The 25,478-nt window shown below is 46.8% G+C and overlaps 3 protein-coding genes, 1 long non-coding RNA gene and 1 other non-coding gene across 8 annotated transcripts; 1 reads left to right on the plus strand and 4 right to left on the minus strand.

Moving 5' to 3' along the window:
* Positions 1–93: 93 nt before the first annotated feature.
* Positions 94–3,709, minus strand: lyve1b (lymphatic vessel endothelial hyaluronic receptor 1b). Of its 2 annotated transcripts, none has more exons than XM_055509890.1 (6): positions 2,919–3,709; positions 2,325–2,472; positions 1,835–1,974; positions 1,099–1,728; positions 590–665; positions 94–466 (listed from the first exon to the last, which is right to left on the minus strand). In XM_055509890.1, exons 1-6 carry the CDS (start codon positions 2,950–2,952, stop codon positions 280–282), a joined length of 1,215 nt encoding a protein of 404 aa, XP_055365865.1. In that variant the 5' UTR covers positions 2,953–3,709; the 3' UTR covers positions 94–279. The 2 variants fall into 2 exon arrangements, with proteins under 2 accessions (XP_055365865.1, XP_029009582.1); XM_029153749.3 differs by lacking the exon at positions 2,919–3,709 and adding an exon at positions 2,752–2,908.
* A 27-nt stretch (positions 3,710–3,736) lies between these two features.
* LOC114857360 (myosin-9) lies at positions 3,737–8,880 on the plus strand. The gene is made up of 8 exons (XM_029153750.3): positions 3,737–4,152; positions 4,657–4,797; positions 5,056–5,256; positions 6,546–6,733; positions 6,960–7,173; positions 7,248–7,346; positions 7,422–7,489; positions 7,569–8,880. The coding sequence occupies exons 1-8, from the start codon at positions 3,907–3,909 to the stop codon at positions 7,726–7,728; spliced, it is 1,317 nt and encodes a 438-aa protein (XP_029009583.1). The 5' UTR covers positions 3,737–3,906; the 3' UTR covers positions 7,729–8,880.
* eif4g2b (eukaryotic translation initiation factor 4, gamma 2b) lies at positions 8,484–17,281 on the minus strand. Its single transcript, XM_029153751.2, has 21 exons — positions 17,070–17,281; positions 15,902–15,967; positions 15,471–15,596; positions 14,305–14,407; positions 14,040–14,171; positions 13,772–13,838; positions 13,524–13,675; positions 13,319–13,429; positions 13,023–13,205; positions 12,799–12,940; positions 12,526–12,689; positions 11,889–12,008; positions 11,381–11,509; positions 11,186–11,290; positions 10,896–11,111; positions 10,467–10,571; positions 10,313–10,391; positions 9,986–10,190; positions 9,566–9,774; positions 9,318–9,439; positions 8,484–9,227 (listed from the first exon to the last, which is right to left on the minus strand). Exons 1-21 carry the CDS (start codon positions 17,279–17,281, stop codon positions 9,162–9,164), a joined length of 2,814 nt encoding a protein of 937 aa, XP_029009584.1. The 3' UTR covers positions 8,484–9,161.
* LOC114858028 (small nucleolar RNA SNORD97) lies at positions 11,604–11,774 on the minus strand. Its single transcript, XR_003786328.1, has one exon. It is a non-coding gene; the product is annotated as a small nucleolar RNA SNORD97 (small nucleolar RNA).
* A 6,653-nt stretch (positions 17,282–23,934) lies between the features above and the next one.
* Positions 23,935–25,272, minus strand: LOC114857548 (uncharacterized). Of its 3 annotated transcripts, none has more exons than XR_003786243.3 (3): positions 25,152–25,272; positions 24,976–25,043; positions 23,935–24,669 (listed from the first exon to the last, which is right to left on the minus strand). It is a non-coding gene; the product is annotated as an uncharacterized LOC114857548 (long non-coding RNA). The 3 variants fall into 3 exon arrangements; XR_008695006.1 differs by having other exon boundaries at positions 23,935–24,018; positions 24,463–24,669; positions 24,976–25,212; XR_008695005.1 differs by having other exon boundaries at positions 24,976–25,239.
* Between the last annotated feature and the right edge of the window lie 206 nt (positions 25,273–25,478).

A 25,478-nucleotide genomic window follows, 5' to 3' on the forward strand; every position in this document is an offset into this window, starting at 1 on the left:
AGCATGTTTTATAAATGAGCTAGTGTGAGATCATCTCCATGGACGAACATTCAGAGTCTGTAGTATGTTTAAAATTTAATCTTAAAACTTAGATTCGATGCATAATTGATTGATTATTTAATGTTCATAATGTTCTGTTATTAAGCTTTAAATCACATTCATCTAAAGACCAGAAATGAAATTAACAACTTGAGTGTCAAATCTCTGAGAATCTATGAGATTTATAAACCAGTAAAGGTTTGACTTTCCTCCAGTAGCAGACTTGTACTGAACCATGAACTACTCTGTCTGGATGCGAGGGTTCACACAGAGCTGGACCTCACTGGAGAACCTCCTGTCCAAAGCCTCCTCCTCCTCCTCTTCCTCTTCCTCCTCCTCGCTCTGACTCACGTCCATCCCGTCGTCCATGTGCTTCCACATCTCTGTGGCTTCCCTCTGCGCCGGCTGAGACCAGGCCCAAACTCTCCTGTTAGAAAGCAAAGGGAGAAAGTGAAGAATGTGAAAGTCGGTGGCAGCTTGACTCCTCCAGCTTGGAGGAACCAGAACCTCCTGCTGTACGTGTGGTTGTGCATGTGGAAAGACTCCGCACCGTTTGTGGAGCCAGGCGGCGGCTGCTGTGAGGAGCAGGAGGACGACACCACCGACCACAAGGCCTGAAAGCAGAGCTGCAGAAGGAAGCACAGCCATCACTGATCCAGGATCTGTCACAGTTAGTTAGATTTCTGCAGCAGAAATATTCATATTCTAATTATCAGACAAAGAGAATCATCAAAGCCAGAGCTCAGACGTGTGGTCCACAGGATCCTGGTGCAGAGGAAACGTTAGTCCAGCTTTTACTAGCAGCTACGGTGCTTTAATAAAGGCGGTGGCGGCTTTAAGCATCTGCTGAAACTATTACAGTGAAATGGTTTTTAAAGTGACTCCAAACCTACCTCATTCTTTTATTAACACACTGGTTACTGCAGTTGCTCCAATCCACAGTTTTTTTACAACATGCAAAGCGTTTAAATAATGTGGGAGTTCGGAAAAACACCACAGTCAAACTAGTGGGAATAAAGGGTCAACATTCCAGTTTCCACACAGAAAATGCTCCCGTACCTGCTGAAGAGCGCTCTGCAGAGTTCACAGGCTGAGGACGGACTCCAGCGGCAGAGGAGACGGGTCTGGAGCTGAAGAAGCGCAGGGATGCAGGGACGTGGGTGGAGGGGGGTTCAGGGGCAGGGGCGTGGGTGGAGGGGGGTTCAGGAGCAGGGACGTGGGTGGAGGGGGGTTCAGGGGCAGGGACGTGGGTGGAGGGGGGTTCAGGAGCAGGGACGTGGGTGGAGGGGGGTTCAGGAGCAGGGACGTGGGTGGAGGGGGGTTCAGGAGCAGGGACGTGGGTGGAGGGGGGTTCAGGGGCAGGGGCGTGGGTGGAGGGGGGTTCAGGAGCAGGGACGTGGGTGGAGGGGGGTTCAGGAGCAGGGACGTGGGTGGAGGGGGGTTCAGGAGCAGGGACGTGGGTGGAGGGGGGTTCAGGGGCAGGGACGTGGGTGGAGGGGGGTTCAGGAGCAGGGGCGGTGCCGTGTGAACGGGTCGCTCCCAGCAGGAGGGTGGGGGCTGTGGCTGCAGTCGGCGGTGCTGATGTAAGTGGGGCTGTGGGCGCTGAGGTTTGGGTCGGCGCCGCCCGCCTGGTGGAGAACATGAAGGTTTGTGGTTGGGATGTTGATGTTTGTGGAGTTTCCTCCAAATCTGCAAGTGATGAAGAAGAAGGTTGATGCTTTTTTTTGAGCACACGTGTGTGAATGTGTGATTGTGCATATGAATTATTGCTTGATATTCAGTGCAGTAAAATAACCTGATGCACGGAAGCAGTAAACGGCAAACTTTTTGTCTTCGGCTGCAAACCACAGCACCAGCCCGGTTTTGCCTTGTCCACAGTTGTGGTCAGATTTAAGTCGGGGGACGACTGCAATCCGCTCGTGAATCCAACCAAATCTGTCCATAAGACAAAGGTCCAGATGTCAAAGGGAACCGTGTCAGATCCAGAGAGACGTGAGCTCGGCTGAAGACAGAACCAGAGCTCTGACTGAGCTGATCCAGTCCAGTAGAAACGTGACGCTTTACATTTATGTTTCCATAGATGGAACAAGTGAAACGGATCCAGCTGCTCAGCATCATTAATGTCATGTTCAGTATCAATCAGCCAAAGGTCGGTCGACTTCTTTCTGCATAAACAGCTCATTAAATGTGATTTGATCTCACATAAAGATTACAGTAAATCTACACCAGATCTGTATTTTACAGCAACCAGTCAGAACCAGTCAGAACCAGTCAGAACCTCCTACTTGCACGTCTCCAGTCCCTGCTGTACCGCCCGCTCCATCTGGGCTCTGGTTGCCATGGTGACGTTCAGCGAGAGGCAGGCGGCTGTGGCGGCGCTGAAGTTCAAGGTGTAGCGTCCTCCGTCTATGAGCATGAAGACTCCAGCAGCTCCTGGAGACGATGATCACGGACGTCACACGAGCTCGTCACGGTTTCTGTGAAGCTTCCAAAGCTCAGAGCTGATGAATGACTCGTCTTCTTTCTTTCTTTCAAACGTTTTCATTTTTGTTTGCCTTTTATATATCTTTTTTAAACTATGCTGATGACAGTATTTATTTAGAGTCAGAGTCAAAGCCCTTCAAGAAATCTTACTTTTTAAACATTAATGCATAAAATTCAATCATTTGTTGTTTTAAAATGAAAGCTTTGCTGTTAAAAAGACAAACTCACCTTTAACCAGACTGGATTCAGACAACAGCAAAAAGGCTGCGACAAAAAAAGCCAAGACTAGAGTTGACAATGAGACCGTGGCCATGACGAACTCGCACAGAGTGAAGTGGGTGAAATGAAGGGAAGGCATGAGACCGAGCGGAGGAAACAGGAAGCGGAGGTCAAACCTGCTGGAGGCCCGTCCACAGATAACACCCACATCCAAGTCCCCGCGGGATCCTGAGCTCAGGAAAAGCTCCTTCGCCTCCACGTGCGTCGAAGACGACCAGGAAACACAATGAACCTCTGAAATGAAACCCGCTGCTGTGTTTTCACTGGCTCCATCACCTCCTGAGACCTCTGACACCTCTTTATCAGTAATAATGAGCACTGTAGAAATAATCAGACTGAATTAAAGCCACTGCTGCTTCACAGGGATGAGCTGCTTAGTCAGCGTTTATGAGGAAAGGAAACTTCCCCCCATTTCCTGTGTATTTACAGTATTTCCCCCGGGTCGTTCCTTATTTCCAGCTTTGATGCTGAAGCGCCTTTGTGTGGTGGCATATTTTCAGTCACGGAGCAACAACAACAACAACAACAACAGAGTCCTGAGGCAAACGGGGTGGTGACAGAGCTGGTCGTCCGCCGGCCGGTGACCAGTGAAGGGCGGAGCTTCCTCAGGTCGCAGCCTGGAGCAGCGGATGCAGGTTCGCTGCACAGAGGAGCTGGAGCTGATTCATCACATGTCTGTGGTCAGGAAGAGCATGAACCTGAGCTCACGCACAGGCAGAGAGAAGCACCAGCATCAGAGAAGGGGATGGAACAGCTCCGGTTTCAGGTCCAACAGCGGTTACACACAAATACCTGTTATCAATAAATATTCCAGAATGCTCCAAAGCCTCCGTTTACTCATCTCAGGCCTGAACGTCTGTAACTGTGTGAGTTTACGCTTAAATAATTGAGCCAAGCACATGAATCTGCTGCTGTTTCACCAGCCTCACAGTCACAAGTTGCTGCTGCGTCGTCCCGATCGCGTTACCTGATGAATAATGAAGGATGCTCAGCGACAGCCTCCTCCCACTGAACCGTCCGTGTTGTTACAAAGTCCACCGTCGCCGCTCGAAGCTTCAGGAACAGGATTCGTCGCTGCGGTGAAACGGCACCAAACTGGCAGAAATGTCCTTAAAAGCCAGGTCTCAGTCGGACCTGCAGCAGACCGGGTCCTCGCTGGACGACGGCCTGAGCCGGTCCTTCTCCACCAGCAGCAGCAACCTCCACAAAGCAGGAGCGGACGAGGTCAAAGGTCAGTCCAGGAGCATCAGGAGGCCGGTGAGGGCGGTGAGGCCGCTCAGCGCCGCCAGCGCCAGCGGCTCCTTCCTGCAGATCAACCACCTGCAGGGAGAGCTGGTCCGAAAGAGGAAGGTGAGTCTCAGTCCACGCACAATAATGAGACGGACTCGCGTTTTTCACAGCTGCACAACACCTGCACAACCTGTAGAAGCCATAGAGACACACGCGTAATAAATATTAGACATCATCTTGTGCTCATTTAGCTTCAGTGGGCGTTTTCAGCCAACGGCTCCATCTTGTGGAGCATCAGGAGCGAGTTTTGTTTCTTTGTGTGTGAGACAGAATCGACTGAGAAACAGTCAAACGAGCGCGTGGCCTAAAGGGTAAAAGCCACAGAGAGGACGTTTGCAGTGGTTCATGGTTCAGGGTCTCCTGAAGCCCGACACCCTGAGGCGCCACATCATCCTTCAGCACAGATCACATGTCTTATAAGCGTCTGTGACGACTCAGACCTCAGAGTCTGACGAACAGAAGCCCAATGCAGGAATGAAAAGCACGTCCCTTAACTAGGTTTAATGCATCACATTTAATGGGTTGCGATCTGACAGGAAGCTGATAATGTGAACTGTGTCCCAGGAATGCGAAGATCTGAGGAAGGAAAACAAGCACTTATCAAATGAGATCCACATGGAGAGGATCACGATGCGCACGGAGAACGAGCTCATCATGAGGAACCTCCGAAACCTGAACCAGGAGCTGCAGGCCCAAATCAAAGAGGTACCGGCACAGGGCGCGCTGCTAATCAGTGTCCCACACCATAAATCAGCCCCCACCACTAAAACTGCAGGGAGGCCCACACATGCAAACACCAAGCGTTCCCCTCACATCCTGGATGCAGCTCACATCATCTGTTTAGATGCTTCCTCATAGTAACACGTGTGTTTATGCCAAACGGCAGACGTGCTGCCGCTCAGATTACACATAGACACAAAGACGGGCCTCTAGGGTTTCTGAGCTCTCTCTCACCTGCGGCAGCTCAAGCAGAAGCTCTATCAGAGCCAGCAGAGGGCGGCGCTGTGCTCCCGGGCTGCAGGTGAAGCCGAGGAGTCCAGGAACGAGGCGGAGAAGAGCCGGGTGCTGACGGAGGCGCGGGCCCTCGCGTGTCAGAGGGACAGGGAGGCGTCTGAGGCCGACAGACGGCACCTGAGCGAGGAGCTGCAGCGGCTCAAAGACCAGGTAGGTCCCACCTGGTAGGTCCCTCCTGGTAGGTACCTCCTGGTAGGTCTGACCTGGTAGGTCCCACCTGATGGTCCCACCTGATGGTCCCTCCTGGTAGGTCTCACCTGGTAGGTCCCTCCTGGTAGGTCCCACCTGGTAGGTACCTCCTGGTAGGTCTCACCTGGTAGGTCCCACCTGGTAGGTCCCTCCTGGTAGGTCCCACCTGGTAGGTACCTCCTGGTAGGTCTGACCTGGTAGGTACCTCCTGGTAGGTCTCACCTGGTAGGTCCCACCTGGTAGGTCCCTCCTGGTAGGTCCCACCTGGTAGGTACCTCCTGGTAGGTCTGACCTGGTAGGTACCTCCTGGTAGGTCCCTCCTGGTAGGTCCCACCTGATGGTCCCACCTGATGGTCCCTCCTGGTAGGTCCCACCTGGTAGGTCCCTCCTGGTAGGTCCCACCTGGTAGGTACCTCCTGGTAGGTCTGACCTGGTAGGTACCTCCTGGTAGGTCTCACCTGGTAGGTCCCACCTGGTAGGTCCCTCCTGGTAGGTCCCACCTGGTAGGTACCTCCTGGTAGGTCTCACCTGGTAGGTCCCACCTGGTAGGTACCTCCTGGTAGGTCTGACCTGGTAGGTACCTCCTGGTAGGTCCCTCCTGGTAGGTCCCACCTGGTAGGTCCCTCCTGGTAGGTCCCACCTGGTAGGTACCTCCTGGTAGGTCTGACCTGGTAGGTACCTCCTGGTAGGTCCCTCCTGGTAGGTCCCACCTGATGGTCCCACCTGATGGTCCCTCCTGGTAGGTCCCACCTGGTAGGTCCCTCCTGGTAGGTCCCACCTGGTAGGTACCTCCTGGTAGGTCTGACCTGGTAGGTACCTCCTGGTAGGTCTCACCTGGTAGGTCCCACCTGGTAGGTCCCTCCTGGTAGGTCCCACCTGGTAGGTACCTCCTGGTAGGTCTGACCTGGTAGGTACCTCCTGGTAGGTCTGACCTGATGGTCCCACCTGATGGTCCCACCTGATGGTCCCTCCTGGTAGGTCTCACCTGGTAGGTCCCTCCTGGTAGGTCCCTCCTGGTAGGTCCCTCCTGGTAGGTCCCACCTGATGGTCCCACCTGATGGTCCCTCCTGGTAGGTCCCACCTGGTAGGTCCCTCCTGGTAGGTCCCACCTGGTAGGTCCCACCTGATGGTCCCTCCTGGTAGATCCCACCTGGTAGGTCCAACCTGGTAGGTCCCACCTGGTAGGTCCCACACAGGCCAGGCAGGTTGAACTGGACAAGACGTGCAGTAACGCAACGTTTTCCTCGCAGCACACAAAAGTGCAGCTGTCACTGACACAAACAGAGAAGAACTGCTTCGAAAGCAGGCTGAAGCTGGAGCGGATCACGGGTGAGAAACAGGCCCTGCTGCAGGAGATCAGGATCCTGGAGGGAGACAGGGAGGAGCTGAGGAACCAGCTGAGGCAGGTCACACAGGAGAACGCGCAGGTTAAAGAGAGGTGAGTGGACGTCACGTTTCACCAGACGAGGTTCAGGCACATGATGTTTTGGCGCTAAAGCTGGAAGCAGGAAGAAAGAAAGGAGATCAGCTGATCAGGCCCTCATTTAACGCAGCTCGTTCCAGCAGAGGAGCTGAAGCTAAACAGACTTCACTCTGTGCTCAGCATCTGTATAACTCAGCAGCAATAAACCACAGCTCTGAGTGACTGCAGTGTTGCTTCACAGTGAGATCAGCTCGAGGCGCAGAGCGCTGGTGTCGGAGGAGGACAGTCAGAAGGCCCTTCAGGCCCAGCGGGAGGCCGACGCCGAGCGGCGCCTGGCGGAGAGGGAGCGGCAGGAGAGGACGGCCGAGTGCCTGAGCTGGAGGCAGCGCTACGGGGAACTGGCCGACCGGGTCCGAGCCCAGGAGGACCTCCGGGCTCTGAGGCAGAGCAAGGCCGTAAGAAGCCATGCAGCACCCGCAGGGAGCGAACGGGGCGTCTCTGTGCTTCTAACATGTGTTTGTGGCTCCAGTGTCAGGCCAACATCAGGAGCTATTTCCTCTGCATGACAGAGAGCGACCAGAGGGTGAAAATCCTCAAAAACCCAGACGGCAGCGCAAGAAACTTCACGGTAACGGTCCTCCGTCAGCTCAACGCCGGCCTGTGTGCATCCGCTCATGTCTCATGTCCTGTGGCTTGTGTTCAGGAGGGAGACCCCGTGTACATCTCCAGCCCTGAGTCCAGCACAGACGAGCCGGACAGGAGCTCATCCAGGTAACGCTGCGGCCGCCAGAGGGCGCCAAAACAGCTGTTTACAGAGTAGCATCCACTGCGACGCTTCCTCTCCTGCCAGGACCACGCTGAGGGTCTCGGCCCCTCACACGGGAAGGGACCCGGGTCCGAGTCACTTCGACGAGCTGCCGGCCTTCAGAGGAGAGCGGCCGGACTCGGCGCCGCCGTGCCGGAGCAGGAAGGTGGTGGAGTACTTCTGGATCCCCGCGGATCAGGAGTAGTTTGACTTGCATCAACTCCTTTTGATGAAAAGGTGCAGTTTGTATTAGTGTATGGTGTTTAATGTTACCCAGTGTCTCGACTTCGTATGATGTGTGGCTGATGTTGGAAGCAGCATCCTTAATAAAGGTGAAACCTACTTCTGGTGCTCATGTACTGGTCTTTATTGACATTAAAGCAATAGAGGTGCACAATATCGATGAATACCTTACAACATGATCCATATCCATCGTCTTCTACACAGACACGGCTCAGAGCGTCACTACTAGGTAAAACCGGCCTTTTTAGTCACACACCAGCTAAAATTTTTGCCAATTTAAAGAAACAAAATTTGAAATTTGTTTTTCCATGTAGATTGTGGATTAAGTATCAATTAATGTCATGACCACGCCGTTGTTTGTCCAATGACTAAACATGCTGCTCTTCCATTCCTACATATTAATACTTGTAAACCATGTGACGCTTCTGTTAATTTTTGTACAACCAGGCCAGGAGCAAACCAAATTCATCAGCATCTACGTGTGCTGAGTTTTATTCTTAGATTCCATTATCCCAGCACAGAACAAACAAAAGCCCATCTAACTAAGAGGTAGAAACACAGGCGACGTTAAAGGCGGCAAACCGATGATTAGTTCTCTTTTCAATATTGTAACATTGGGAGGATGAGTACGCAAGCACTGATGTAAAGACGATGAGATGTAACTAAAAGGGGAGGAGCCTCCTGATGAGGGAAAAACAAATGGAAGATGCTCATCAGTCACCACGAAGAGCACTTTTATTAAAAAGAAAACAAAAAAGTCTGAAAACATTTTAGTAAGCACTGGTTGACCACACGCATGTATTTGCCAGCTCAGGCCTCACTCGCTTCACATCAACCGTCAACGTCTGAAACACAGGCTGAACGCTGCATGGAGGAGGTTCACCGTTCGGATCCGCCTGGATCCTTCTGCCATCAGGTGTCACACGTAACACAGGCCCGAACAGAGGATTCAAGCACATTACTGACTAGACCTCAGCGTGGAACTAACCTTGGCCAAGAACCCTACCAATTTCATTTCTTTACGGGGGGAAGCCTACACATCCTTAAATAAAGCAGTTCACTATCGAGTACAGTTCAAATCATCAAAGACTGAGCAGAAATAAAACAAAAAACATGCAATACAGTGGAAAAAAAAAGCTACAACCTAACAAAGCAGAGAGAAAAGACACGTGGTTGAGCCACTCCAGACTTCATTTAGCTGATGAGGACAAAGCCACAGATCAAAGGATGCTCGTCAGGCGGTGGTCACGGTGCAGGTGGGAGCACACGAGGCTGACGGCAGCAACACAGAAGCAGCTGGGTGCCACGCGGCAGTGGTTAAATCAAGCATGGAGTTTAACAAAAGGAAAGGCGAGTAAGATAACGTTGCTCTTCTACACGCTCCTGCTCTGCTCCTCAGTCTGCGTCGTCCTCCGACTCCTCCTCCTCCGCCGTCTCCAGCCAGGTGAGCCACTGGTTTACCTGAGCAGAGGACACATCGGGGTCAACCTCAACGAGTCCTTCGTTAGCGCAACAGATGCAGGCAGTGCACCTTGCATCGTGGAATCGTACCTGGAATAAAGCTTTTCCTTTCCCAGGGAACTCTTGGGTAATATCTTCTTTCCATGCTAGGAAGGCTTCTTCTTCAATGATCTCCATGTCGTAGAAGTTGACAAAGTAGCGCAGCAGCATGCCTGTCAACACACCAACCATTCAGAAAAAGGTGGCAGCATTAAGATGTTCAGCCATGAAAGTAAAAACACCGCTCCGGTTCTTCACAGCTAGAACGTGTTTGCTGAGTGATGAGGCGGGTACGGTACCTTTAGGGAACCCACTGGCGTTGCAGTGCACCTGCAGGGCGTAGAGGGCGCTGACCTGCAGGTCGGTATGGTCATGCAGGAACTTCTGCATGACGGGCTTGAAGGCCAGCAGCAGCTGCTTCTCCTGCTCCAGCTGCTCTTTGGAGGGGGCTGCCAGCTGCTCGTCACCCTCCGCCATGCACAGCTCCTGGGAGATGTACTGCAGGAAGCTGAGACCAGAGGAGGCGGCTCCGTTACACCATCTGTCCTTCCATCGGCAGAGCAACACTTTTCCCATTTCATTATTAACTGAATATAAACCACACGGATAACTTTGGTGTGACGTTTTGTCTTTACTATTAATTTCTCTTCTAGATGTGAAAGCAGTTAACCAACTTAAACAGAAAGCTGTGCTTCATGCACAGCCTGCGATTTATTTACCTTGTCATAAGAATGTTGACGAAGCCTTTGTCAGTGTGTAGCTTGGGAGAGATGTTGTCTTTAATCCACTTGTAGATGGACTGTGGTGAGGGGTCTGCTTTTATCTGCTTCAGCAGCTCCTTCTCCAGCTTCAGCAGCGGGAAAAGGAAGCTCAGGCCCTTCCCCTCCAAGATCTCCAGCATTCGGTCTTTGTTCTGATCGATTTCTGCCGTTCAAACACACAAAACGGTTTCCGGCCTGATACCAAGTAACTCAAGATTAAAGCTAAAAAAGGCGCTAACGAACGGTGGTTTCATAGAGGTAAGCTGACAGGATGGAGGGACACACCTGGGAGCATCTTCTGCATGTTGACCTTGCTCTGCTGAAAGAGGTCAGTGAGCCACTCCCTGTCCTTCAGCTTGGCTGTCTGTTGCAGGCAGAGAAGGAAGAGGGGGAAGTGGGTGCCGTTCTCCAGGGGGTGAGCCAGCTCCGCCACACTCACCAACTCTGCGATGATGGCCCGAGCCGCAAACTGGGCCAGGTAGGACTTCACCAGCGGGACGTCCAACTCGATCTTAGGGCACTGGTCTAGGACATTGAGGAAAGCCTGCAGGAATGGGAGCAAATGCCAGAGGATGAGTAATAACTGTTCCCTTTTCTCAAATCGGTGGCAAATCTCTCCCAGACACCGATGGCTGCCTCTCTGTGGGTTATTCATTATGCTGTTGGAAATGTCAGAAACTAAGTGGTGACATTGTTTCGTTTCCACTCCCACAATATTGTGCTTGATGGAGAACAAAAAGGATTATAATTAGTGACCAACTACTGCTCCATTACAACCAGTTTTCTTATAATATTTCACCATCTGTGCTCGTCAGTCAGAATAAATTTACATGCATCTACTGCGCAGTGGGATATCCAGCGAATGCACCTGCATGAAGTTCTCCCCAGTGATCAGGCTCTCAGTGCGGAGTGTATGGATCAGAGTGCTGGCGTGCTCCTTGTCCTCATCGGGACGGTCCAGGGAGCAGATGATTACTTTGCTGAGCATCTCTGGAAGGAAATGCTTGGGAGCCCTCATCTCTCGCACACCACTCACTGCCTCGGTCAGGTTCTTACTGTTCAAGTAGTCGGTCACAATCGTCTCCTAAGAGAGGATTCAAGAACAGAAGATTTTAGGATTTTTGTCTCGCTCCTAAAATGGACAGCAGATTTACTTACAGTCATCTTAAGCAGTTCCTCCTTTGCAGGAGGTGGTTTCTTGCTTGTCTTTTGAGGTTTCTCTTGGATCGGTGGAGGGTTGGTCTTCAGGCCAAGCTGCGGTGGCTGAGGACAAAAAATATGCAAATAATTAAAATTTATAGCTCAAACAACAAATGGACATTAAGAAATTTTGAAACAAAAAGGGCCCATCACCTGTCCCAGAGGTGGGGTCTGGGTGCGTGGGGGCTGGGCACTAGGAGGCATCATGGTGGGGATCTGTGGCTGGAGCTTGGGCACCTGGTTCTTGATGAGGAGGAATGACTGAGCGGGTCGCAGGCTGATCTGTAGGACGACGAAGCATCAAGTACACAAAGCCACAGGATTAATGACACCTTTTAAAATTATTATTATAATTACTACCTTATTAGACAAGTTTGTGCCCTCATATCTCATAATCGCAGTCAGCGGACCAGCTACCAGCTTAAAGAGGAGGAGGAGAGAGAGCAAAAGAGGGGAGAGGATGAAGGTGAAGACAGAGCGAAAGGCAGAAGACCGGTAGCAGGTTGTGTCCCTCAGAATAACGCGTCTTTTTATAATCACTGGGCAAAGACTCAACTCTGGCAGATGACACTGGTGCTGTAACGGAACACACATCTGACCTGCGGCACTATAAGGAGCCCGCTACTTTACCTGGACTACTCCTGTCTGAATGTATAGTTACCTCATCTGCGTTGAGCTGTCCTTTCTTGCTGAATCGTGGAGGCATATCCTTGGACTGGACCTGCTGCTGGGCCATGTGGTTCTGGTTCTGGTTCTGGTTGAGGAAATGCTGGTTCTGAACCTGTTGAAAATGACGCAGGTGCTAAGATTATTAGAGTCAGGGAGAAAGTTTTCAGACAAAGACTAGGGCCGACGCAATGAATCTATATCACTGATAATAATCGATGACAGAAATGATCGATAACGATTTTCCGTTAATAATCAAAATAACGGCAAAATAGCGCAGCTTCTGGTGAAGAAAGCAGCTCAAAGAGCAGCAGGAGAAGGGTTAGGTCATCATTTTTTCATCTAAGCATTAAATAATGAAGACAACGTTAACCTGCTAGTTACGCAAAGATCAGTTTGTGGTTTGGAAATACTACAGCGATATTTATATTGATTATTATATAGATTTTGCGTTTTATTTGGTGAAATGAAATTTGAAAAAAAAAAGGGGTTTATAATAAGCATACAATATTATTTTATCAGATTAATCTAAGAAAAAAAAAATAGAAAGGTTAATCAATTATCAAACTAATGATTAGTTACAGCCTTGCGTCAGACTGACCCTTTTTTACTGCCACTTTAAACAGGATTACCTGATTGGACTTAACAAAAGACTTTGGCCCCATATCGAACTGTGACTGCGGTTGAGGGGCGATGTGACCACTGTGGCCGTTGAAGAGCGGGTTGGTGCGATGGCGTCCCATAGTGGGAGAGTACCTATCCTGAATAACCCCTGGGCCAGTTCCGATCCCGCTGCCTGAAACCATGCAGTACAACAGCGCCATTAGTACAAGAGGAAAAGGTCCCTCATCAGCATAAAAGCCACACTTCAAACCAGATACAGCGACAGGGAACCGGACGCACACCTGGCATTTGTCCAAACATATCAGCCAGCCCCCCGAGAGTCTCCCTGTCCAGCTTCATTCGGTTGGGCATGAAGGGGCTTTCCAGGAAGAAGTCCATCCTCATCCCCTGAGACATGGGCGCTGGGATGAAAACACCCAAATCCTACGGGCACACAGAGCGAAGGTAGTGCCATTAGACTGCTAATACTGGTGCTTTTAGAGAAAACTCGTTTCATCAGACTCACTTTCACTGCATCCTGACGGATCTGGTTGATTGTCTTTGGTCCGTTGTCAATGAAAGCCTTGCGGGGGACCCAGTTGTTTTCTCGCAGTTCCACTGTGTCTTGCAGCAGGAAGCGGATCCTAGCAGGCAACTCCTTGTTGTTCATTAAGGATCGCATACGGCCAAAGTACTGATCCATTAAAGACTGGAGGTAAGGACAGGGAGAAGTTTGTTTTGTTTCACGTTTTAAATGGTATGAACACCTCAGATTTTCTCTCTCCAGACGGGTGTGTTTGTGTAAGCCATCACAGCAGTTACCTTAGCTTTCTCATGGTCGAGTCTCGGCCCCACTGTTCTCATTATCTGACAGAGGCACTCCAGATCCTCCCCCATATCCTTGAGCTGGACTCTCTTCTTCTTTTCCAGAAGCTTCAGAGTAAATAAAGAAAGAACAAATGGTGGGTCTAATAAGGTGATCTCTATTGACAGGGATATTAAAACACAAATTAAAATGTGCACGCACTGTTTTGATGCACTTATGAAGGATAGATTCATGGATGAGGTCAAGTTTGCCAAGTTCCCCGATGAATTTAATGTTGCCAAGCATCTTGATCTTGGCGATGGCACGCTGCTCCTCCTCCTCTGAAGTAAGAGGGTTGTCATGTTTGTCATAGACTAAAAAAAAGAAAAAGTGGGTTATTGGGAAGGCTGTGATAAACAGGCAACATGATAACTGGACCTTTGACAGGAAAAAACAAAATGGAAACTCACTTTCAACATTTCTGGTGCGGTTTTCAAATTCATCTTGAAGCTTGGAAATCAGTAGTCGTCTAAAGGTCTTTAAGACAAAAACAATTAGCAGTTAGCATGAGCAAGAAGAGTGCGTCCAAAAAGGGGCCAAAGTCGTTCGTATTTTACATTTCAGTTACAGAGAAATGTTAAAATGATCAATAAGAAAGTAAGTAGAAGGTACAGAGAGCTTCACCATCACCTGATGAACCACTGTCCTACAAACACATGAACGTAACCAGCCACTTACTGTGCTCTGCTTTTGGGATGTTTGAATCTCAGATGAAGGGCCATCAAAGTTTGGTGCGTCCTCTGCCAAGCGCAGACATAGCTGAGCATAGAGCGAGCTATACTTCGGCTCTTCTAGGGCTTTGTCTACAATCTGATCCACAGAGGGAGGAGAGAGAGGGACCACAGCTCAATAAAACATGGAGGGCATGAGTCACTTCGCAGCGCGCCAAGTACAGAGAAACACAGTTAAACTTAACAGCCTGGTAAAGAACAACACCACGTACCAGCAAGATGATTCCTTTAAGGACGAGTTTTGAATCTACGCCCACGTTCAGGAGCTCAAGGCATAGCTTGTCAAACTTCTCAGGCGTGAGTTTGTTGAGTATGCTAGATAGGATGCACACAGGGGGAAAAGGGAGAGGTGCCGGTTTAAGTACAACAGCGTGACTGAAATTAGGATATTAAACTGTAAACAGGCAGTGGCTCCATGATTTTATGACATCTGTTAATAACTCAATATTAAAAAGCAGCAATGAGGGTCATCAATCACAGCCATCGTACTAATCCCACGATAAAGCGGAGTACATGTACAACATGTCCAGGAGAATCCGTGAAGGGATTTTCCCAGCAAAGAGTAACCATGAGCCAAATCAGAACACACTTCCATCTGAAGAGAGCTGCAGCCCAGTTTGCTTTGCTCAGACAAACTGCACCAGAGCCTGTTAATACATTTTTGTAATTCCACAGGCTGTTTACAGCAGGTCATTATACACCGGGGATCTTTCGTTTGTTCTTACTCAGAGCACAACACTCGTCAACATTAGGCTGAGTTAATGTTTATAAAAAGCACTGGGTGACGCACGTTCTTAGGAAACGATCTGGAATTCTCTGGCATTTTATCTTTTTCACCAGTCGAGTCTAAATGTGGCTCAGTTGATGCACATCAAGTAAATGTGTGGTAGTTTACTAGGTCTCTCTAAACTGACTACAGAGATAAAGTCTGCTTCCTGTGGAGGCCACCAGCAAGTCTACATTCCCTGGGGAAACTGTCATCTCCTCATATTTTGTGCTTGTAAACATCACCTGACAAGGAAAAGGGCTTAGGTGCCTGTAGCAAAGCACATACCAACTTCATGACCTCAGAGCTGTGCAACTCAACACTCTGTATGAAGCATTAACAATAAATGGTGTTTGTTTCAGCATATTAATCATTTATAGAAGGAAGCTTTAACTTCTAACAGATCTTAGTGCTCATAACTGACCAACGCTTCCAGCAATCCTGAATGGTTTTCTTCTCATAGGCTTTGTAAGTTGTAATCCAAATAGAATTTCTGGCTACTTGTCTTTATATGAGCTTTAAAAGAGAATAAAAAAGGAAAAAGGAAATGGTGCTTTGTGCCCCTGGGGATGGATAATTAACTTCTCAAATATGCAGAGGCTGGAAGCTTACCCCCTCACTTTCCTGAAGATTGCATCGTGACGCTCTTTTTCGTTGCTGGAGTTGACATCTCGTCTAGTGCTTCGTGAAGGAACCCATCTCTGAACGCTTTGCCCTGGGGTTTTCCCCAGGAACTCGCTAAAGTGAAGCACAAAGAAACGATACTCACGTTCCAGACATACAACACTAACAAGTTTCAGTTTAAAAGGTCTGGAAGGAACCCACTGCTGTTGAATGATTGTTTTACACCCGTGCTGGCAAACATGTATGCACCATCTGCAGTTGACTGACATCGTGCTACAGGACTACAGGGTGTCCTCAACAACTTCCTGGTATATAGTTTTAAGCTGCTCCACCTTTTCCAGGGATGCAGGAAACCAACATGGCCTCAAACACTGACTTAATTATACAAGTATGCTCCAGAAAAACACTGAAGGACCAACCTGTTGCCGACAGTCTTGGGATAGTGCTGAGGTGCACCCCTACCACCTCCTCCCCCCGAAGAAGCACTGCAGAAAGAAACAAGAGGTACACATCGGTACACATTCAACAAAGCAAAATGGAATCATTCTGAATCTTTATATTGTAGGAATAAAAGAATTCATTACAGGAAATAATTAAACTAACTGCAGTTTAATCAGCCACAGTACTAAACAATTACTCAGGTTTGATTACTACAAGAAAAACCTGATTAAAAACTGAAGGACAATGATGACTTTGCTAAGCTATGACACAGGGCATTTAGTGATGTCAGTTGTGTGTCACAAAGCCATGGAGGAAAACTAAATGATTTAAAATAACCAATACATTAATAAATAACATCATGACGAAGCAGTCGGACAATGTGCTGGTTCTAAACACTTGAGTTGTTTAGAACTGTCTTGTCTTTACAAGAGCCCTTGTGTACAAATGATAAGAATAAGTGACCGTTTATTAGACACCTCTTAAACAAGCAAATGAGGCTCCTGCATTTTATTAGCTGCTCTGTGATACCAGCTTATTATAAAAACACTGGTGGTGTTCAGGAGCAGTAGGGCTCTATATCATCTGTTGCCAAACCTTTATTATCTAGAAATACCACACTTCATTCCTCTGGGGACAGATACCATTACACATTTTTGTTCATTAACTGATTTAATTCACCACATTCAAAGCTATTTCATTAAAATTTGTCAGCATTATACTGCCTATTGTAAAACCCAGATCATTTGGCCCTGACAGTGACAATAGGATTCCTTTTGAAATAATCCTATAAAATAGTGAATTTAAAAACCCAAACTTTCACACAGATGCCCAGACAATGAAACACCTTGAGCCGTTTTTAAATAATGTGAGCTGTGGCATATTCTGTAGGTGACTCTATACTTACTGGGTGCAACCTGTCATCAACACTGTAACTGATGGGACAGAAATCCTCTAAAGGCTCATTAAGTCTCCCCAACCCCCCTTTACAAAAGGTCTCACAAAGAAAAGCGCCTGACAGCCATTTTGAGCATTCCCACATCCTGCTTTGTTGTAAAGGCCGGAAGTCCTTAGCCAAAAAGCTAGGAGCTAATCATTGGAAGGACATTTCCATGGTGGAATTTTTCTGTACAAGCAACGGTCCAATACCTGAAACGAGAAGCACCCCCTTCTGCAATCACACTCTCCACTTTGGCGGCTTGACAATGAAGAATACTCCAAAGAATAAGAATAATAGCAAGGGATGGGGAAAACGGTGCTGGGGGAGAAAATGAAACAGCAATTAGTTTCTCCAACGGCAGAGTAGCAAGACAGTCATGAAGTCCATAATCAGCTTCTGCGTTAATCAACACGAACAACATGGGTTCTCTGCGTAATGCAGAGTCAACATCAGCCAGCCAACGTCAGACACACACTTCAATGGTGTTTGTCATGGGCCTAACGACTAATGCAAAATCTAGTTACAAAACCAGGCGACCCATATAAGCGTATGAGTGGACTGATAATTAGTTTGTCTTGTCGTAAATGAACGAAATCAGAAATCTGTGCTCGTCTTTTCTCGGCGACAACAAAGCAAAGGTGCGTCAGCTAGTCGGCTAACGCTACACGCTAACGGGAAATAACTGGCACCTAGCTGGGTCGCTAAATCCATCATTTAGCCACGTCATGAAATTGGTCCATTACGATGTTTATAGGGATTAGGTGTCAACGTTCTAGTAGCTGTGAACAGCTCGGGTCGGAGCCCTGTGTGAAGACGCTTGACAGCTGCAGGAGACGTACGTTACTGTGACTGTCTGCCCCCACAAGCTTTGAGCTGGAGCGATATTTACATGGAGAACGGGACCATCCCGCAACCCGAGCGTTACCGCTGGACCGTAATGCGGGGAACAGGGCAGGGCATCGTGGTTAGCCGCCGCCGTTCCCACTGGACGCTACGTGGAGCGAGATGTTTGAGATTTGACAGCAGGATTTAAAGCCACTTTGAGGGAACAACGGCTCAAATTTTGCTGAAGGAAACACAACGAGTCGTCACATTTACATTTAAACCGTGCGTCACTAGCCAATTTTCTTGCAGATGCTAGTTGTAGTAGCTGGGGGATGACGCCATTTTCTGCTTGAATGTAAATCAGCTGAAGCATCGGCAAGCTAGGCTACCTGCCGGCTCCTAAGCTAGCATGCACCCGTTAGCCGAGGCGAGCGCATCGGTGTTAAGCGTCGGCTATTTAGCTGGTTAGCTAGCTAGCAGAAGCCATTTTGGATGAACCGGTGCGGGCTGCACAAAATCCGCCTTACCTTTACCAAAGCAACTTCAGTTTTATATTGTTGTGTGACTACCAAAGAAGAAATAAGACGGGTATAAAATGAAAATCGGCTTTTGCGACGGATACCAGGAGGGCTAGATGCAGAATAGATGACCGAGCAGACGCATCAATCCACTGCTTGCCGCCTGGCTTGTTTTAGCTAGCCGCTGCACAGCTCACAGGCTCCTGCCTTATGGGGGCAGAGAAGTCGCCGATTTGCATTGGCCACGTAATTTGTTTCCATGTCAATCCTGGCCAATCAAAACAAAGATGCGCTTCAAGGCGCTGTCAGTAAGAAATTTTATCCAATGATAGGCCTTTCTTTACAAAAGGAACCGCCTCCATTAGCTGATTGACACAATGTAATGTGGCAAAGAGAAACGTAGTTTCATTCACATATGGAGATAAAAGGACTAAAATACTACGAAGAGCTCAAGCATGTATTAAATAATTGAAATAAAATGAACACACACATTACGTGTTGCGGGAAATTATGACCCAGGTTATACAGAAAAGCATCCTTGCTAATATCGATCACTTACATGCAGACTTCAGCTGTGGAGGACCTGAAGCTGTATAACTGGTTGCTGCCATGTGTTTTACCACAGTATTCAAGGTTTGTTTAAAAAATCTCATTTACATTTACGTGACAAACAGAAATGACTCGTGTCAAACTTGCCTTTTAGAGGAAGCTGTTTTTTATGGCTCATTTCAGGGTTTGGGTTATTGTCAGAAATGTAGAAAAAGTTCTTACTGATTTGGTCTAAACTTACTTGTTTATCTCAGAGGTTCGAGTTACCACGCTCATTGGGTGATTCTTGACACAACTTTGTTTTGTATAATATGCAGTTATTGCTAATATGCAGCACCACACATTTTGACTGGTCTGCCCCTGCTACCAACAGGGATCTGTCGTGGCTCCATTCCTACAGGCATTAATGCAGAGGCCTGACAACATCCTTCAGTGACTGGAGTCATATAAACTGCTGAAACCTACCAAACAAAGGCCAAAGCACGTCCTGCTCCAGTCAGCATCTTTCTGGACTTACAGGGATCTAGGTGTTGAACTGCAAACAGATGGGCAATAGAAAAAAAGGCAGCTTCATCCTCACACATCTGCAGGAGGAGGCCACACATTTTGCCTTTGGTAGCAGGTGTTGTGTTTTATGGGGAGGCAGAAGCATGCCAGGCAGCCTGTTCAGTAATCCTCCTACATCGATCCTTCAGGCCCACCGTCATCAGACTCTATACTAGTCTCTACAAGACCTGAATTCCCCTTCAAGGATTAATAAAGCTTATCTTATCTTATTCAGCCGCTGTAGAAAATATTCCTCCTTGTGAACTAATGATGCAAGTCTATTTGCATTTCATTCCCTGTTGCACATCACTCAGCATAAAGAGGCCACAGGCCGTGACCTTGTCTTCTCCTTGCAGTAATGAAAAGAATCGGGGACCTCCATCACTCTAGACCGCCTCCTGGCACAAATCTCCTCCTGGCACTTCCACTTAATAAAGCCTCCACCTCTTCAACTTTTTGAACTGTTGTCAAGAAAAACATCTATTTCAACAAAAGGACAACAGCTGTCATTTTATGCAAGTGTTTCCTTTATTTTGATTCAACAACATAGAATTTCAGCAAAATATGCATTTAATGGACATTTGCATGTTTATGATGTTTACAGTTAATTTAAATACACAACACAATTTAAAGGCTAATGTGCATATGTTCAAATGTGCTAAAATGAAGATAAATAAAAAAAGATGACTTCAAGGTAAATTGGAATTATACTTGAGTGTAGCTCAACCAAACTTCCACTAGAGGGAAGAACAAGCATTTTGCTGAAATGAAAAGCCCTCAGACCCTGCATCCTCCACTGGGATGCTTTCTGGGCCACATCTCCTCTGAATCCTACAGCTACATCCATTTCTCTCCATCCTCTTGTCGTTCTTTCCACTTAGTTCAGGAACATGTCCATCATACAAATCTGCATCAATCTTTTTCTTTAATTTAAAATAATCTCTAGCCCAATTAGCTTTGTATTTTTTAACACTACCTCATCAAAATTACTTCACACAGCCATAAATCTCTCTATTATATTTAGAGGTTGTTCTGATTTGGCAATGTTTAAAATGAATAAAGTCAAAACATTAAAGTCATCTTATAACAATGCAATAAACCATTAGTAAAATATAAATATACAGTAGAGGAGTGGAGGTGTCTGTGCATAAATTCAAACCTTAATTGCATTCATGTTTGTCTTAACATGATTTAAAAATGGCCTTTGAAAGACTCAGGTACTGTGAACGACCTGGAATGAAGGCTGGTCCTTTAGAAAAGAAACACAAGCACTGTGACCTTTTCCAAAGACGCATTTATCGCTTAGTGACAGGCAGCATATGAGGTTTTGGGATCCAGCTTGAATGAACAGGTTTGTCTCAGAAAAGCATCATCCGATGGTTTGAAACACGCAACAAAGCAATTTAGACTACTGATTGTTTTTCTGTGCGCAAAAACAATTTATTTCTTGATCATTTCTTCAAAGTCATCACAATGAGACAATGAGAAGCTTTTTACAGAAAAACACAAGAACTAAATCTGCAAACTCACGGCAACTGGATCATCTTTGCCTCACGTTTAATCTTGGGACTGATGGTGTCGGACTTCACACCTTCCCAAGCTGCCTATTTATACCAGCTTCACCTTTAACCTGCTCTTGCTGCATGTGCAGTTACCCATGACCTTCAAAGAACATAGAAAATGTACACTCCTTTGCTCGCCCCTTGAGATGTGTGACCTTTCTCACAGATCTCAGAGCCTCTATTTATCCTTTTCTGTCCAGAAGGCTGCTTGGCTCCGCGTGTTGGAGTGAGTCCATGCAGACACGGAGAGAACATGCAAACTTACAAATACGAAACGTCACGTGAGAGGAACGCAGCTCTAGTGTTGCTTTGCAGAACGGACTCTCAGCAGCTATGGTACACACTATGCTACATCCAAGGTTTGTTGAAGAGTGTTGTGAGAAATAGCAAACTGGAACAGAAACATGCTTAGCAGGCGTCAGGAAAGTGGGCAAAACTGAAGTAGTTCACCCAAAAATAACTTCTGGGAAACGGTGAAGATCATGCTGAAGATATCTAATATTAGAGGACCTGAAAGTGAGCTGTGTTCACACACTGACACTATGAGAGGAGTGGGGAGTGCTGAAATGTCACACCAGCCAGTGGAAAGACCCACGCCGCGACTAAGACCCTACCCACGAGCCGAGACCTGCTGCTCCCACACATTCTAGCTTTTATTATTCATATCTACCCTTTTTACCATAACTTAACTGCAGGTTAAGTCCATATGTAACCTCTTTTCTGTAAATCTGGGACCACTGTCGCCTGCATCATCTCTCTCATTCTCTAATATATTTATGTTGAGAGCATTAGGCTTGATGTCCTTTTTTCTGTTGGGTCACTAATAGCACAGAAAGGGTATCAAAGCAGCCTGAAAACAATCGACTGTGTGCGACTCTTTAATCCTCGCCCCTTGTCCCTGGAGGCTTTTGTAAAACTCGCTCATTCGCAGGCTGTCCTCCGAGGTGCTGATAAACCGCAGTACACGTGACCTTCCTCGCATGTGAATCAATAATGCGTTGTGATATCTTCTTTTTAATCTCTCCAGTCAATTACATTGTACCTGACAAGTTAAGCTCAAAGAACGTATTATTGTTTGAGTGGCCTGTGCCAAAGGGTATCGCTCTCCGTATGAGACAGGGGAGTTCTGGTTCTGCTTGTGCTTAGAGAGTAGAATACAAATGATATCAAATGTCAAATGCTAGCGAAAAAATTCACTCTTCATGTATAAATAAGCATCCAACTTTGCAAACTCCCAGTCAATTTCTCATTCATCACAAGATGGTGATGTGTTTTCACGAACGTCTGAGTGGAACAATTGATCACACGTCAGCCCAAACAAAGTGAGTTTGCATTTCAAAGATAACCAGCAAGAAAATGACTCCAACATAAAAAACAGCAGCCATTCAGCACAAGGTCAGAGGTGTTTAGAGGGAAGGAGACAGAATCTCGTTTGTGTGTTTCTCTTTGGGTACAGTAGCTTTTCGTCTGGGGAATGCAGGATTAAAATGTGAGCATTTCCTATTCAAACTCTTCCCTCTAGTTCAAAATTCAAATCAATATGAGGTCCATTATGTAAAAAGAAACACGGTCCCGGAAGTGGGTCTGCTCACTGAGACTTTGGTGCTTTTAGACCTGAAGACTCTTGGTGGTTACACACATGTTCACTAACTTACAGTATCTCTAAGTTTAGAGCAGACCTATAAACAAACAGGTCTAATGGCAATGAGACATAGATATGAAAAGGAAAACAATGGTAAATAAGGAGATAATTGTATGTAGGTAATAATAGTAAATGCTGCTGGTCTAGCATTAATGGTACTATAGAGACATAGCTTCTATAAGCATCACATCATTGTCTATTTTTACTAGACATTGATGAAACTTAGATGCAAAGTGCAAAACAAGGTGTCCTGGTGCTGGTTAAAATAGTAAATGAATAACAAAAGCAAAGACCAAGGAGAACAGAAAACACTGTTCATGTCAATGAATGGCATTTCTTTATGGCAAGTCTGGCATGTGTGTTTGAGATTGGGGGTGGGGGGCATTTTAAATTTCTGGGCCCTGACAGAGTCTGGGATCACCACTGGGTGCTTTCATGTTCACAGGAAATGTCACTTCCCAAACTGGGGACGCTGAATGGTTGAGGTCGTATGGTCCCTTGATGGTGGCAGTGGAACGTACACTGTAGAGTCTTATTAACAGGCCACAGTGGAACCGATCCCAGAAACAGAGGATCCAAACGGTGAACCAATAAATCCGGCTCGGTGAAGCTTTGAGGATGAGCACCAACATTCCTCTTCCTTCAGTAAACAAAAAGTAAATTTGTTCTTGCCAAGCTCCTCGATCGCTGTTCAACATTGGAGCATTGAGCAACTGCTTCAGAGCTGTCGGGTAATTTTGGGCCATGCCAATTACCACCTCGCCATTCGTGCCATTCCAACAGGAACGGGCAGCCAAACGTAAGCAATCAAAAGCGTCCGTAAATAGTTTCTTGCGATAGAATTGCTGGACACCACTGAGCAGGAAACTGGCCTTGCTGCTAATTAAAACACCGCTGCTCAGGCCGATTGCCTCCCTCATTAAAGCCTCGGGTTCTGCCAGGCTTTGGAGCAATGCTGTGATCCTGGACTGAGCGCGCATCAAGAGAAGTAGCAGACAAAGCCTTGTCTAGTTAGGCCTAGTTAAATCTAAGGACAAATTATGTTCATTTGAGGTTCGGCAGTGAACCTGTCACGTCTTCAGGAATCAGGAAACAGCAAATAGACAGCACAGCTCCGCGGATGAAACCCTGATCCCCGCTGTCTGTGCCTCAACCCTCCCATTCCCTTCATGGACGCTGAACTTGACAGCTTTAGACAGAGAACCATGTTTAACGTGCGTGTGACAAGCGGCAGCTTTTTAAAATGCCTTGATTGACAAACGATGTCAGCTGGGGGTTAGTTATCTTTGTGAATGTATATTTGCATTAGGAAAATGAATTCCTTCGTTGAATTTAGGTTGGACAAATGCCAGGACAAAATAGGCGACGCATACGAACAAGACATCAACATGTTTCCCTTTGATTTATATTCAAATGAGCCATACACAAGAAATTGGTTTTAGTGTTATCTCCCAAAGGGGTTTTATTTTAATATTCCAACACATTAATCAGAGGTCATTCTTCACTTTGCAGCAATCTGAAAAAGGTACAACAACAATGGGGCACATTAACTCTGATGACAATATGTGAAAGCACGCCTTCCATTTTTGTTTAGAGTCTCTGAGCGAACAAATTGCCGCCTGCCCTTTTCAAATTTACATATGAAAGATATTTTTTCTACTTCTAAAAAAAGGATTCAGTGTTAAAACTTCAAACTGGAAAAAACAGGACAGAAGTAGACGAGACCACTTCTAACCTCGGTCTAATAATTAAAAGGTAAAAAAATATTGTACTGTAAGGTCAAACACAACCTGGAGTTGTGGTGTATCACAAATCTGCCTCCATGAAAATAAAAGTATTAAAGTTTGTCCTGGAAATCTAATTCGGCACCTTGTTGGTTGAGGTCTCCACAGTTATTCATCCAAATGGCAACAGACAAGCAGAAGCTCATGTGATAGATGTGACCTCATGAATGAATCACCTTATAATGTCTTCCTGTAATGGCTTCTTCAAATGAGTATGTTTGAACTACACTTGAACTTCCTGGAACAGTCTCAAGGAGCCCTGGAGGTCCTCAGAGCCCCGTCAGCTTGGGAACCGGGATTTACGGTAAAGATCCTTTACCTAGAACGTCAGCTGGCTCACAGCGATCACAGGGTAATTGGACCGATGTCCCTGTTTGAGGTTTCTGGGAATTGTACACATGTACCCTTCAGTGAAATTCATGTCACTTGTCTAAGAGCCAACACCACAGTCTGAATAAAGCAAAACAGACATATTCCTGCTGTAAGACCCACTGTGGCAGCCCACTGCCCCCCCAAGGGTTAAAGGTTGAGGACTAACGTTATTGTGACATAAGACGAATAAAGGATTATTATTATTATTACTACTATTAATATTATTATTATTATTAATATTATATTGCTGAACACACTGGGCCAGACATTTGCTAACCATCAGGTAACACATCTTAAACAGAAGCCTCGTTTACTACCTCATCCACGACGGACAGCGTCTCGTCTTTCACGGGTTCGGAGCTTTTCTTCATTGCCAAGAATGATGCTACTTGATGTAAAGTTGCTATAATTAATAATCTTAAAAATAACAGTCACATTTTTCGGTTTTGGTGGTGAAAGAAACAAAACCAACAGCTGTCAAGGTCCACGTTACCTTTGCGACTTAAGAAACACGTTGTTCAGCTCGAACCAGCAAACTTCGAGGCACGTTTTCAAAACAACGCGCTGCATTGTGGGTTGGCCGTTGCTAGGTTACCTGGAGTGTTGCGTTCCTGTCCGTGTCACTGTGGGAATTCCACCTGTTAACAAAGATCTAAAGAAAGATCTTACGTATAAATAGAAATAGTGTTGTTAAAAATGTTATAAATCATCATTTTGAGTGATTTTTTTTAGGGCATTTCAGTTTCAAAATATGTCCCAACGTTGATTGAGCATCATGATTTATAATTTATAAGCATGAGTAAGCGTTTGAGGATGTTTA

This window comes from Betta splendens, chromosome 6 (genome assembly GCF_900634795.4).
Source record: "Betta splendens chromosome 6, fBetSpl5.4, whole genome shotgun sequence".
Taxonomy (NCBI): Eukaryota; Metazoa; Chordata; class Actinopteri; order Anabantiformes; family Osphronemidae; genus Betta; species Betta splendens.